This window comes from Crotalus tigris, unplaced genomic scaffold (genome assembly GCF_016545835.1).
Source record: "Crotalus tigris isolate CLP2741 ecotype Arizona unplaced genomic scaffold, ASM1654583v1 scf7180000018413.2111637, whole genome shotgun sequence".
Lineage (NCBI taxonomy): Eukaryota > Metazoa > Chordata > Lepidosauria > Squamata > Viperidae > Crotalus > Crotalus tigris.
The window spans coordinates 827,915-841,532 of record NW_024096990.1 but is presented as its reverse complement, the minus strand read 5'-3'; the positions used below and the strand labels follow the sequence as shown (position 1 = coordinate 841,532).

General features: G+C 47.9%; 1 protein-coding gene across 4 annotated transcripts; it reads right to left on the bottom strand.

Moving 5' to 3' along the window:
• Positions 1-6,649: 6,649 nt before the first annotated feature.
• LOC120311996 (zinc finger protein 574-like) lies at positions 6,650-13,238 on the bottom strand. Of its 4 annotated transcripts, none has more exons than XM_039352166.1 (3): positions 13,125-13,238; positions 12,219-12,347; positions 6,650-10,052 (listed from the first exon to the last, which is right to left on the bottom strand). In XM_039352166.1, exon 3 carries the CDS (start codon positions 10,027-10,029, stop codon positions 7,330-7,332), a length of 2,700 nt encoding a protein of 899 aa, XP_039208100.1. In that variant the 5' UTR covers positions 10,030-10,052; positions 12,219-12,347; positions 13,125-13,238; the 3' UTR covers positions 6,650-7,329. The 4 variants fall into 4 exon arrangements, with proteins under 4 accessions (XP_039208100.1, XP_039208098.1, XP_039208099.1 ...); XM_039352164.1 differs by having other exon boundaries at positions 13,078-13,137; XM_039352165.1 differs by lacking the exon at positions 13,125-13,238 and adding an exon at positions 12,901-13,035.
• Positions 13,239-13,618: the final 380 nt, after the last annotated feature.

Sequence of the window (13,618 nt, the reverse complement as noted above, 5' to 3'; positions counted from 1 at the left end):
GATACTGCATTAAAGACCAGCGCTCTCTTTTTACTCTGAAGTCTTTCAACAGCCATTAATGCCAAATTATATAGAAACCCAAAGTCCTAGCGCAGTGATGGCGAACCTTTTAGAGACCAAGTGCCCAAACTGCAACCCAAAACCCACTTATTTATCGCAAAGTGCCAGGGCTGCATCAGTATTGTGGTGCCCTCAGAGGGGTGGGGGGGCATGGTCCACTGGGTGGGCATGGCTGCAGTGGTCACGGCAGACTGGGTGAGCATGGCATCCCCAGGGAGGGCAACGCCGCTTGCTCGCTTACTTCCTGCCCTGTCGCTTCCAAACGCCACATACTCGCTACTCTGGCGAACTCTGCTGGGGCAACGGCATGTGTGCCCACAGGTTCGCCACCACTGTCCTAGCGCTTTGAATAGGGATGTTTTATCCCCGCCTTCTTCCGATTTGCTTTTGTGATCGAAAATGATGAAATAAGGCTGCGAGACCTGCCCCCACCCCCCTTTTTCCTACCTCTCCTTTCTGCCATCCTTCCCCCACCCACCCCCACCCCGGCTTTCCCTTTGCAAACTTTTTTTCTCTGCCTTTTCCAGCTTCCCCTATTTGCATATTGGGAATCGTTGCATATTTGGGAGGTTTGCATATTTTCCCAAATGTGCAACATTTGGAAAAAAGTGCATATTTTACAGTTTTCCCAAATACTGCCTATTTGGAAAGAGTGCAGAGACGAGCAACTAAGATGATTAAAGGCCTGGAGACAAAAACACGTAGAACGGTTGCATGCAGGTATTGGGTATGGCCAGTCTAGAGAAAAGAAGGACCAGGGGTGACATGATAGCAGTATTTCAGTATTTGAGGGGCTGCCCCAAAGAAGAGGGGGGTCAACATTTAAATCATTTAAATATGAGCCAGTCGTGTGCTGCAGCTGCCAAAAAAGCCAATACAGTGCTAGGCTGCATTAACAGAGGGATAGAATCAAGATCACATGAAGTATTAACACCCACCTTACAATGCTTTGGTAAGGCCACACTTGGAATACTGCATCCAGTTTTGGTCACCACAATATAAAAAAGATGTTGAGACACTAGAAAGAATACAGAGAAGAACAACAAAGATGATCAGGGGACTGGAGGCTAAAGCATATGAGGAACGGTTGCTGGAATTGGGTATGTCTAGTTTAACGAAGAGAAGGACGAGTGGGGACATGATAGCAGTGTTCCAATATCTCAGGGGCTGCCCCAAAGAAGAGGGAGTCAAGCTATTCTCCAAGGCGCCTGAAGGCAGGACAAGAAGCAACGGATGGAAACTAACCAAAGAGAGAAGAAACCTAGAACTAAGGAGAAACTTTCTGACAGCTAGAACAATTAACCAGTGGAACAACCTGCCTCCAGAAGCGGTGAATGCTCCAACACTGGAAGTTTTTAAGAAGAAACTGGACAGCCATTTGTCCGAAATGGTATAGGGTTACCTGCCTGAGCAGGGGGTTGGACTAGATAACTTCCAAGGTCCCTTTCAGCTCTATTCTGAATTGAAACTGAAATTCCCATTGCTAAGCAAGGCAGTTGTTGCGCTGCACCCAACTTTTTTGCCATGCTTGTTAAGCAAATCACTGCAGTTGTTGTGAATTGCATGGTTATTAATTACAGACAGTCCTCGGCTTACAGCCATTCGTTTAGCGACCATTCAGAGTTACAGTGACACTGGAAAAAGTGACTTGTGGCTATGTGAAGAGCAGTCCTAAGTGCTATGCTTCACTGGGGAATTCTGGGAGTTGAAGTCCACACGTATTTAAAGTTGCCAAGGTTGAAAAACACTGGATTAGATTCCGCCCAAAGTGCTTTCAGCGCTAGTTTCTCTAAGTTACCAAGCATATTGCCTCATTTTGAGGAATAAAGAGTACTTCAGCTGGATGTTGATAAATCGCAGGTGGACCAAACATCTAAGAACCCGTTCCTCTCATGTTCTCAATTATGTGATCAAAAGGAAAACATCATGTACCGTCCGTGCGAGTGTAATTAATATACACACAGTCAAAAAAGAAAGCTGATGCATTAAAGAAAACTGTATGAAGAAAAAAGTAAAATACAAAGTCCTCAGAGAACAAAACAAAAATATTTTAAAAAGATTTTAAAGAAAACAACAAACTAAACAAAAGGGAAATTAATTATAAATGTTAAGTAGGGGAAAAAACTGTTTACAAATCAATTTAATCGTTGTTAAAAGGAAGTACTGTATCTTCAATTTTCAACGTAATTTAGCTTTAATTTAGACCATGCGTTGAGCCCAGAGCCGAGGTAGGCCACCTTGGCTCTTTTATGATTCATGGACTTCAACTCCCAGAATTCCTGAGCCAGCCATGCTGAGGGGAAAGGGAGACGTCTCCAAGCTGAGCCATGCTGGCTCAGGGATTCTGGGAGTTGAAGTCCCCAAGTCATGAGGGGGCCATAGTTCCCTCATGCTGGCTCAGGAATTCTGGGAATTGAAGTCCACGAGTCATAAAAGAGCCAAGGTTGCCTACCCCTGGCCCAGACCAAATGGAATCAGATTGTCCAGTTTTGTATCACATTTAGCACAAAAACCTATCTGAAGCCTCTTGAGAGCTGACAAATTTGGCGAAGCCAACTTTTCAAATATGGAACACCTGCATTCTGCCAGGAGACCATAAGTCCCCCTTTTCATGACACTTCAGTCTTGATATGACTAAAGTTTTTCATAGCCTTAAGGACTTTAAAGCGTCTCTGGAACAGTGTTATTTTTAATTAACTTCTTTTAATCCTTGACCAAAGGGTTAAAAGTTGAACAAGGGTGTTAAGAGCTGCTATCTTCCTTGAAGTTCTCCTACAGGCACTGAACATATTCATGGACAACTTTGCTTCTGTGTCTGTTTCTAAAGCCTGTCTAGCACTGATGAGATTACCTAGCTGGGTAATGAAATGTCTGCAAGAAAACAGACAATCTCAAAGCGCACCAAGGACCACTACAACATGTCTATTACTTTTATAAACTCAACTCGTCTATCATTCCAGCAAAGACAGCCTTCTTTGGGTGATGCCCTAACATCTGTCTTAAAATCTGACTTAATATTAGGATATACAGCATTGCTGAATTATTTATTTAATAGCCACCCATGGTAATTCTGGGCAGCATGCAACATTACAAAGAAACAATATAAAGACCTCAAAAAAACCCCACCCACCTCCCTCCATGGCAGCCACAAACACAATCACACAAGCCACTTGATCTGCTCTAAGGCCCACTGAGAAAACAATGCTTTGAGGGTCCATTATTGTTCTATTTAATTATATTGCTATTATGTACTCAGGTGTTGTGTATAAACTACCACAGCATCCTTTCAGAGGTGTAAGAATGGTCTAGGCACGCATGCACACCTGCCTTCATGTGTGTCTACATGAAACATATGTGCACATCCCTTTTTTTTTAAAAAAAAAAAAGCTTCTACATATTGGAGAGTATAGTCGTTCTTTCCAAGCTCAGTAACATCTGCTCCAAGGCATTCTTTCAAAAAACGTTAACGTGTTCCACTGAACTGGAAGATACACGGACAAGTGGAAATGTATAGAAGCATAAGCTTAGGGAGCAAACAGCAGGAATGAGAAAAACTACCAGAACAGAATCCTTCCAGGGGCTGTGACAAAATCAAAAGTATATCATCTCACACACACACACACACACACACACACACACACACACGAGCAATTGCTCTGCCACCCTGGGAGAACGGACTACTTGTTATATGCGAATCCAAAGGCAAATGTTATTTGATCCGATCCATATTGACCAGACTGCGCCTGTCTGGTGCCCTCAGCACCATGGCCAGCTCCTTAGCTGGCCAAGCTGAAGAGGAACTGGTTAAGACAGCGATGGCGAACCTTTTAGAGACCGAGTGCCCAAACTGCAACCCAAAACCCACTTATGCATCGTTGGGTGCCGGGTGAGTATGGCCCATTGGATGGGTGTGGCCCACTGAGTGGGCGTGGCTGCGGTGGTAACGGCAGACTGGGTGGGACTAAAAAGTTCAATCAATCAATTCCATTTTTTTTTCCGCAAGAAGTTGAAATTGACTGATTGATTGAACGGCAGCGGAGGACTAAAGCAAAAAGGTTTTATAAAACCCAGCTGAAGGCCTAGGACTGGGGCGACGGCACGTGTGGCCGCAGAGAGGGCTCTGAGTGCCACCTCTGGCACCCGTGCCATAGGTTCACCACCACTGGGTTAAGACCTCCTCCACCTTAGGGCATCCCATGACAAGCAGCTCTCTCTACTATTCTTGATCATGCAAGATTCAACGGTCCTTCTCCTCCCACCTACGTTCACCCCTCTTGTGTGTGTGGAAACAGATAAGAAGGGGCAAAAAAAAAAGGAAAAACAACCTGCTCCAAAAGCCAAATGTTCCAATATCTCAGGGGTTGCCACCAAGAAGGGGGGCTGAAGGCAGGACAAGAAGCAATGGATGGAAACTAATAAAAGGGAGAAGCAACCTGGAACTAAGGAGAAATGTCCTGACAGAAGAATTAGACTCAATGGAAGGACTTTCCTCCAAGAGTTTTGAATGCTCCAACACTGGACATTTCAAAGAAGAGATTGGACAACCATTTGTCTTGAACGTTAGGGTTAGGGTTGGACTGGAAGGCTAGATTAGAAAAGGGAAAATTTGAGAAGGGGAGAAACAACTCAAAGCCAGGGTTTAATTGACAGAAACCCCAACTGCTTTGCCATCTAGAACAATTCTCCTGAAAATATTGGGTTGTAAAGGAAACGGTTTCTAGCTGTATTGCCATTTCAGACTTTTACTTAGGCCTCTCAGGATCCATTTCACTGGCTCATCTTAAGGCAGGGCTGGGCAATTTTAATTTAAACTTTGTCTCTGTAACCCATTTCAATCAGCCCCCCCCCCCCGTCTTAAACCCCTTTTTTTAGGAATGGCCATGGCGTTAAAATTTCCAGTGGGACAAAAAGCACGGAGCGGTAATTATAGTTAAAATGAAGTGCACATATTCAAAGCTTCTGCCATTGGGAGAAGACACCTGCTTTTAATCTCCCCTGGGGTACTCGACTGACTAATATTGGAAGCAAGCTTGCTGGGCTAAATCATTTAATAAAAAAATTCAACCAGAGAATGATGGTCTACAGCCCCACCTAGTGGACGTTATGGCAAACTGCCCTCCTCCCCAAATGAATAAGGCAAGAAGGCCCTGCATTCACAACAGCAAAACTTTTCCCAGTCTTAAAAACAAAACAAAAAAAAACTTTCACAATAACTAGACATACCCTTTACACTTGCCACATCTCTTTACTTTCTGTCAAAGTCAAGACTTTCTGTTGAACAAATTAACACTTGAGATGATTCTACCAGGAAGATTGGTTCATTCAAAATTTTGTTGACATATGTTAGCGTTATCTTGAACTCTAAAAAGGTAACATTGAATCTATTATTTCCTTCCCAAAATTAATGACAGTGTTTGTTTGTTAACTCTCAAAAAGAAACATATTTAAGGCTTGAATGAGATCCCTGCAGCGGGAAATTGTTCATTTGATTCATCTCAACCTCCTGTTTCAATAAATGTTATAACAGGGACTATCTTTCGAGAGAAATTAAAAGACGCTTGCTCCTGGGGAGGAAAGCTATGGCAAATCTAGACAGCATACTAAAAAGCAGAGACATCACCCTTCCAACAAAAGTGCGTATAGTCCAGGCCATGGTTTTCCCAGTTGCAATGTATGGCTGTGAAAGTTGGACCATAAGAAAGGCTGAGCGTCAAAGAATTGAGGCCTTTGAACTATGGTGCTGGAGAAGACTCCTGCGAGTCCCTTGGACTGCAATGCGTTCAAACCGGTCAGTCCTAGAAGAGATCAACCCCGACTGCTCTTTAGAAGGCCAGATCCTGAAGTTGAAACTCAAATACTTTGGCCACCTAATGAGAAGGAAGGGCTCACTGGAGAAGGGCCTAATGCTGGGAAAGATTGAGGGCAATAGAAGAAGGGGACGACAGAGAATGAGATGGCTGGATGGAGTCACTGAAGCAGTAGGTGTGAACTTAAATGGACTCCAGAAGATGGTAGAGGACAGGAAGACCTGGAGGAACATTGTCCATGGGGTCGCGATGGGTCAGACACGACTTCGCAATTAACAACATCTTTCGAGAGTAAGATGGAGGAATAGGCTTTTTAAAATGCTATGTATTTAAAATAATGAACTACTTTCCAGTTAATCAGGCACACTTTCCTATTTAATGAAGCATTTCTCATCAAATCAGAGAAACGTATTGATCTGAGAAAATTTTGGCGATCCGTTAAGGCAGATGATTACCAAATTAACTCATAGGTTGGTGGTTCCTTTTTATATTCAACCTTATTTGTTCTTCATTACGACGTTTCACTCATGCTAGTTACAGGGGTAGGCAACCTCGGCTCTTTTATGACTCATGGACTTCAACTCCCAGAATTCCTGAGTCAGCATAGCTCAGCTTGGAAGCATCTCCCTTTCACCTCAGCATAACTGATTCAGGAATTCTGGGAGTTGAAGTCCATGAGTCATAAAAGAGCCGAGGTTGCCTACCCCTGCGCTAGTATCTTCTCAATCCCGAACGAGAAAAAAAAGTTATACAGCGCTCCGCTGAAAAAAAGAAACCACAACAACTTTAATTTCTATTTTATTTTAATATGAAATAACAAAATGCTCCCCCAGCTATGGGAACGAGCCCAGTTAGCAAGAAACAAAATAATTATAATAATCATTCGTATCATGGATCATGAAAGATATCTGAGAGAAGGAAGGGAACCAACAGCAAACGGGGAGAGAATCCAATAATGAACAGAGCAGACTTGGTCAAGAGGGGATTTACAATCCAGCTCAATCCCAAGCAGGAAGGGGATCAACAACAACAATACCCCCCCCCCAACACACAAAAAAATTAGCCTTAGAGGGATTCAACTGTGGAGAAGATTGCCGTGAGCATTGCTAGAGCCAAGGGTTGCCCAAATCGGAAGAGAAATTGTTCCATTCTGCTGGGGGGGGGGGGAAATGGCCCAATACCAATCAGGAGGGATGGGAAGCATCAGACCACAGGATGGCATGGAGTGCCCGGCCAACAGCACGGCTATCGGAGTGGGAAGTGAGTGGGACAAAGTGACACCCAGCTCATTTACAGAACGGGTGGAAAAATAAAGGATGCAATCACACTCCAGGAACGCAGAGAGCAGCAGAAGTACGGAGGAAAGGCGGAGGAGTCCTTTCGGCAAACACCAGAAGGGGGAGCCAAAGAGCAGCAGCTCAGGAGACCAGCTGCCCCTCCTCACCTCCCCCCCCAGCCCGACTCAAACACCCCCAATCTGGACGTTTTCCATCTGGATGTTCTCAAAGTGGACGCCTCCATCCGTTGGGTAGATCTCAATGGTCTCCACCACCGGGATGGTTTCCATAATGGTCACCGTGTTGCCGTAGACGGGCTCGCTCGAGACCACCGAGGCGGAGGGTGTTGCCGTCGCAGCCGCGGCGGCGGCAGCCGCGGCGGCAGCAACGGCCTCGGCCATGACTTCCTGCTCGTGCTGCAGGCGCTGCTGCTGATGCATTTTACGATGCTTCCAGAGGTTGGAGAAGGAGCGGTAGGCCTTTCCGCAGGCATCGCAGTGGTAGGGGCGCTCTCCCGTGTGGATGCGCTTGTGTTCGGCCAACCGCACCGCAATCGTAAAGGCCTTCCCGCACTCCTCACACTTGAAGGGCTTCTCCCCAGTGTGCAAGCGCCGATGATCCTTGAGGTGAGTGGACTGCCGGAAGGCCTTCCCGCAATCCGGGCAAGGGTAGGGACGCTCGCCGGTATGGATGCGGCGGTGGACCTGCAGGGACGTCTCCGTGCTGAACAATTTCTTGCAGTCGCTACATTCAAAGGCCTTCGGGCAGGCCGGGCGGCGGGGACGGGGCGGGGGCGGCTCCAGCACCGGCGGCTCCTCCTCCACCCCTTCAGGGATCTGGATGTCCCCGTGCAGCCGTTCGTGGGCTCTCAGTTGCACCGTGGAGCCCACCTTCTTGCCGCACACGGAGCACTCAAAGTGACGGCTCATCTTGCCACACTTGTGTTCCTTCAGCTGCTCGGCAGTGACAAAGGCAGCCCCGCAGCCCGAGGTGCAGCGATGCGGCTGCTGGCCCGTGTGACTCAGCTGGTGAACCTCCAGCAAGCGGCGAAGCAAGAAAGAGCGCCCACAGGTCTGGCACTTGTAGGGATACTCCCCGGTATGGTGATAGCGGTGCATGAGCAGGCGGTAAGGCCGGTGGAAGACGCTGCCGCATTCCTGGCATTTGTAAGGATAGTGGCGACTGTGGACCAAGAGGTGCTGCTGCAGGGTGGAGGATTGTGTGAAGCACTTTTGGCAGATGTCACAGCGGTAGGGACGCTCGCCCGTGTGTGTCAAACGGTGGCGCTGCAGATTGGCCGGGGAATTGAAGCTCTTGCCACACTCCTTGCAGTGGTACGGCCTCTCCCCAGTGTGCGTCAGGAGGTGGTTGCGCATGTGGGACTTCTTCTTGAACATCTTGCCGCACGTCAAGCATTTGTGGCGGCGCTCCATCTTGTGGGCAAAGCGCTGATGGCGCGACAGCTGGGTCTGCTTGGGAAAGGCCTTGCTACACATCTGACACTGAAACTCGTCAGACTTTTTCTCCTGGGCGCCGCTGCCCTCCATGGAGGCGCCGCTGCTGCCCACAGAACAAATGAGGGCCAGAGGGATAATTTCCTGCTTTTCTTCGGGTTGCTCTGGGGCTTCCGGAGGCTCTTCCTCCATGGGCTGATCGTCGGGAGGAGAGGAAGGCAATTCGTAGATCTGGGCCGAATTGGCACTGTGGGAGCGCCGATGATAGAGAAACTTGGTCATGTTGATGAAACTCTTGCCACAGGTGCAGCGGTACATGGGGTTTGGCGAATGGGTGCGCCGGTGGGACAGCAGCACCGCCTCGGTGCCGAAGCCCAAGCCACATTCCACGCAGAGGAAGCGCGACTCGCCACTGTGCTCCTCCCGATGTTTCTCGAGAGCAGCTGGAGACGGCAGCACCTTGCTACACAGTGGGCATTTGAAGGCACCCTGCCGGTGGCTCCTCATGTGCATCTGCAGCTTATGGGCTGAGGGAAGCAGCTGGTCACACTCAGTGCACAAATACTCCTTGACGGCCTGCTTCACTTTACGGGGCGGCTGCTCTCCAGGGTTGTTTTTAAGTTCGTAACTGTGATCCGTGGCTGTGACGCTAGTCTGGATTTGTGCCGGCACAGCACCGTTTTGTACGGCCATTAAACTTGGCGGCAACAACTCCTTTGGCTCCGCTCTAGCAGGCACCTCCCTAATTTGTGTCCCTGGGGTTGGCTGTATCTCTTGATGCGAGGCCTGGTGCTCAAGGAAGTCTGTGGTGGACTGGAACAGCTGCAAACACTCGCCACACTCGTAGAGCAATAACTGCACAGTTCCACAGGAATCTCCCCCTTCCTCTGGCTTACGGTAGGAATGCTCCAGATTTACAAGGGCCTGACTCTGAGGAGGAGGTGGTGGTGGTGGTTGAGGAGGAGGAGGGGGAGGAGGAGCAGCTACTGCAGGTTCTGGTGCCTTGCGGTGGCTCTGACGGTGGGCAAGCCACACATCCTGACTGGTAAACAGGGCTTTGCATTCTATGCATTCATAGTGGATCTGACTGGAGCTCAGAGGTTTGACCAAAGGTTCAGGTTCGTGAGTAACCATCTTCAAGTGCATCTCCTGATGTTCAAGCAACTGACTTGGAGACATGAGAATCTGTCCACACTCCAAACATTGGTACTGGCTTTCCTGCACAGTCACTGTTTGATAGAGACCAGCCTCGCCACTTGTCATCAAGCCAGCTTCTGCCAACCCAACTACTTCATACTGCTGCTCCTGGGAGCACATGTGATTCTGCTGATGCACCAAAGCATCCTCTAAGGAGCTAAACTGCTGGTTGCACTCCGAGCAGACATAGCGATGCTCTACATACAACAGAGCTTCTTCCGCTGATTCAGCCATCACGAAAGATGGCTCCCAATGTACTGGGAAGAGAGAAAGAGAGGGAAAAAAAAATTAGGGAGCTGATTGGTTGATTGGAACATCTGGTTGATTGATGAGAACAAACACTGAAGTTATTTTAAAAAAGAACCATTTTGTAATGCAAGTACTTTCAAATCCATGGGTGGCAGAAAACTACGCAGAAGCATTCTTTTCAGACAGAATTGCAAACTGCTGTGATATGTGAATTTATCCTTTTTAAACAAGAAATAAACCTTTCTCGTTCAATTAAAAACCAAGATTTTTTGAACTAGCAACATCTGTCTCCTATATTAGAAGTCTTACTTCTATTCATTATTGCTTCAGGATATGAAAAATTAAATATTGAAGATGTCACTTTCTTGTAACACTTTCTTGTTACATTATAGAAAATGTAACAATGCAATTAAGAAAAAAGAACATTATTTGATTCCTGTTCAGGTTGAGTTCTCCAATATTATCTACTGAGACTGACACACACATTCTCTCTCTCATTAAACATATTATTGTTCCTTAGTTTGGGGTTCTCCCACAATATTTATTTGACTCCTACAGCTGCCCATCTCAATAAGTAACTCTGGGTAATGTACATCATGAAGCATAAAGCAAGCAAAACAGTACAAAGTAAATATTTATGGCACTAAGTAAAAATCAATCTGCATGCCAATCCGATTTCAGGATTACACTAAATTATTCAGGATGATAAAACTCACGGAGGGATTGCAAAAAGGTCCAAGAGAATATGTCTAAATTGGCAAATGAATTGAAATAAGCTCCATTTAAATCAAGGATCTTCAAACGTGGCCTTTTTATGACTTGTGGACTTCAACTCCCAGAATTCCTCAGCCAGGCACGCTGTCTGAGGAATTCTGGGAGTTGAAGTCCACAAGTCATAAAAGGGCCACGTTTGAAGACCCCTGATTTAAATGGACCACAAAGTTCTTGTCTCCCCTCTTTTGCCTGAAGACACAAAGTTTTCACCAGCTTCAGAAAATCATAATTTCATACACTAAAGAGACCTTTTAAATTATCTAGCCCAGGGGTAGGCCACTTTGGCTCTTTTATGACTCGTGGACTTCAACTCCCAGAATTCCTCAGCCAGCCATGCTGAGGGGAAAGGGAGAGGTTTCAATGCTGAGCCATGTTGGCTCAGGAATTCTGGGAGTTGAAGTCCACGAGTCATGAGGGGGCCATAGTTCCCCCATGCTGGCTCAGGAATTCTGGGAGTTGAAGTCCACGAGTCATAAAAGAGCCAAGGTTGCCTACCCCTGGTCTAGTGGTTAAGGAACCAGGCTAGAAGGTGAGAGATTGTGAGTTCTACCCTTGATCTAGCCCAGTGGTTCTCAACCTTTTTAATGCCGCGACCCCCAACCGGTCATAAGTCGAGGACTACTCAACTGGTCATAAGTCGAGGACTACTCAACTGGTGCAGCACCGTTTGCAGACTGGGACTTTTGGCGGGCTCGGCAGGGCAGAGACAGCCTGGACAATCCCTATTGGCTTTTGAAAGCCAATAGAATTAGACTCTATTCAAGAAAGTCTATTCTATTGACTTTCAAAAGCCAATAGAATAAAAGGGAGTAGCACAGCTAAGGAAAAGGGGGGGGGGGGAAATGGCGGACTGCGTTGTTTGGCGACCCCTGTGAAATGGTCGTTCGACCCCAAATGGGGTCCCGACCCACAGGTTGAGAACCACTGATCTAGCCCAATCTCCTGATCCATGCAGGAAGTTATTAAATCAGTCCCCATTTGACAGCTGCTAACCAGGAGGTTCCTAGAACTGCTCTAGATTAACTTTCCTACTTCTTAACACTTCTTACAACACAGAAATGATCTCTAATACTCAGCCAGAATCTAATTTCAACCCCTTGGTCTTTCTCCTATTCTTATTTTCTTGGACATGGCATCCTTTACAAATATTTGTTCACGACTATCTCATCTCCCCTTACTGTAGTAGTTTCTTCCCACTAAACTAATCCAATTCTTTTTAATGTCGGCTTCCAAATCCTTATCGACTTAAGAGCAATTATCTGCCACACACACACACACACACACACACACACACTCCTTCAACCTCTCTCTGTCCTTTCAAAGAACAAGGCCCAGGCTGCTTGCACAATGCTCCAATGTGGTCTAAGCAATATCGTTTTATCTAGTTTCTCTCACATTACCTTCCAGGCCTCAGTTCAAGGCCCTTCTTAAGACCCTAAGAAACTCATCCAGTCTGGCCTCTGTCAGGAGCAACATGCGGCAAGTTTTCGGAGCAGGAGGTCTTTTTCTGAAAGCTTGAGTTTAAAAGACTACAAAGAAGATAGCAGAGAAGGTTGCAGATCAATTTCATCCACCCTTCTGACCCTGCAGATCAATTTCACCCACCCTTCTGACCCACCCTTCAGAGTCAAGGAGTCCCACTCCTCCTTCAAGCCCTCCATTGTTAAGCTACAGGAGGAAGCAGAAGTCCTAGCTCAGGCGTCCCCTTCACCCCCACTGTTCCATCTCACTTTGTCAGACAGACAGACAGACACACACACACCAGATCCTATACACTGGGGGTTCACTCATTTCTGGCAGGGCAATTCCAGGGATCGGAAGCCACATGCTCAGATGCAACCCACCCCCCACCCCCACCCCGCCCCCCTGCCCTGGGGCCTGTCGCCCCCCCTCCCCAATACACAGCCTTTTGCCTACTAGGGGCACGTGCCCTTTTCCCTCTGCCCACTTTCACCGCCCCCCCCCAACGAAGGTCTGCCCCTCCCATGCGCCAGGAGGGCCCCCCCCCTCCCACAGCCTTGCAAGTTGGGAGGGGGGGGAAGAACATCTACCCTCCCCCCATTATCTCTCATATCCTCTCACGTTGTGCGCTCCGAGCTCCCCTCCCCCACCCCGGCGGGGGAGGGGGGGTGGCGGCCCGTCTGTTCCGCCGCTCTCCCCCCCCCCAGGGTGGGGAGGGCTCCCGCCGCCCTCTTGTCTCCCTCCCCCTTAGCTCCCCCCTGCACTAGGGGCGCTCTCCCCCGGTCCTCCTCCCCTCACCTTTTTTTCCTCCCTTCTGTCCCCCACAGCCCAACCTTCTCTCTCACCCTCCTGGTCGAGCAAACCGTCTCTCTATTGGATGACAGGGCGCAGCGAATCGGGAGGCGGCTTATTCCACCGCCATCCAATCGGCGGCCCCCTTGGAGCGCGGCGCGCGAGCCCTTGCCCGAAGCCGTCGGGATTCGCATAGGGCAACGTCATAATGACGTCGCGCCGCGGCTCGAGCCAGGCGGCTCCCTTCCCCTTGAGAAGGGGGGCGGGGCGAAAAGGAAAAGCGAGGGAAGAACCGGTCGGCTGGACTGTACCAATAGTGAACAGACGGGGAGGGGCGTAAAAAGGGGGGGAAAGAGAGTGGCAGTTGGACGGAACCAAAGTGCTGGGCGGGCGTGAAGGCTCTCCTCAGACCTCCTCATGCGTCAAATAATAATGTTTTATTATTAATGATGAACTTTTTTTTTACCCGTGTCAGAAGCATCACAATTTAAATAAGGCATACTATGTGACATAAAACTTAAAATGTAAAATATAAGATCGAAATATA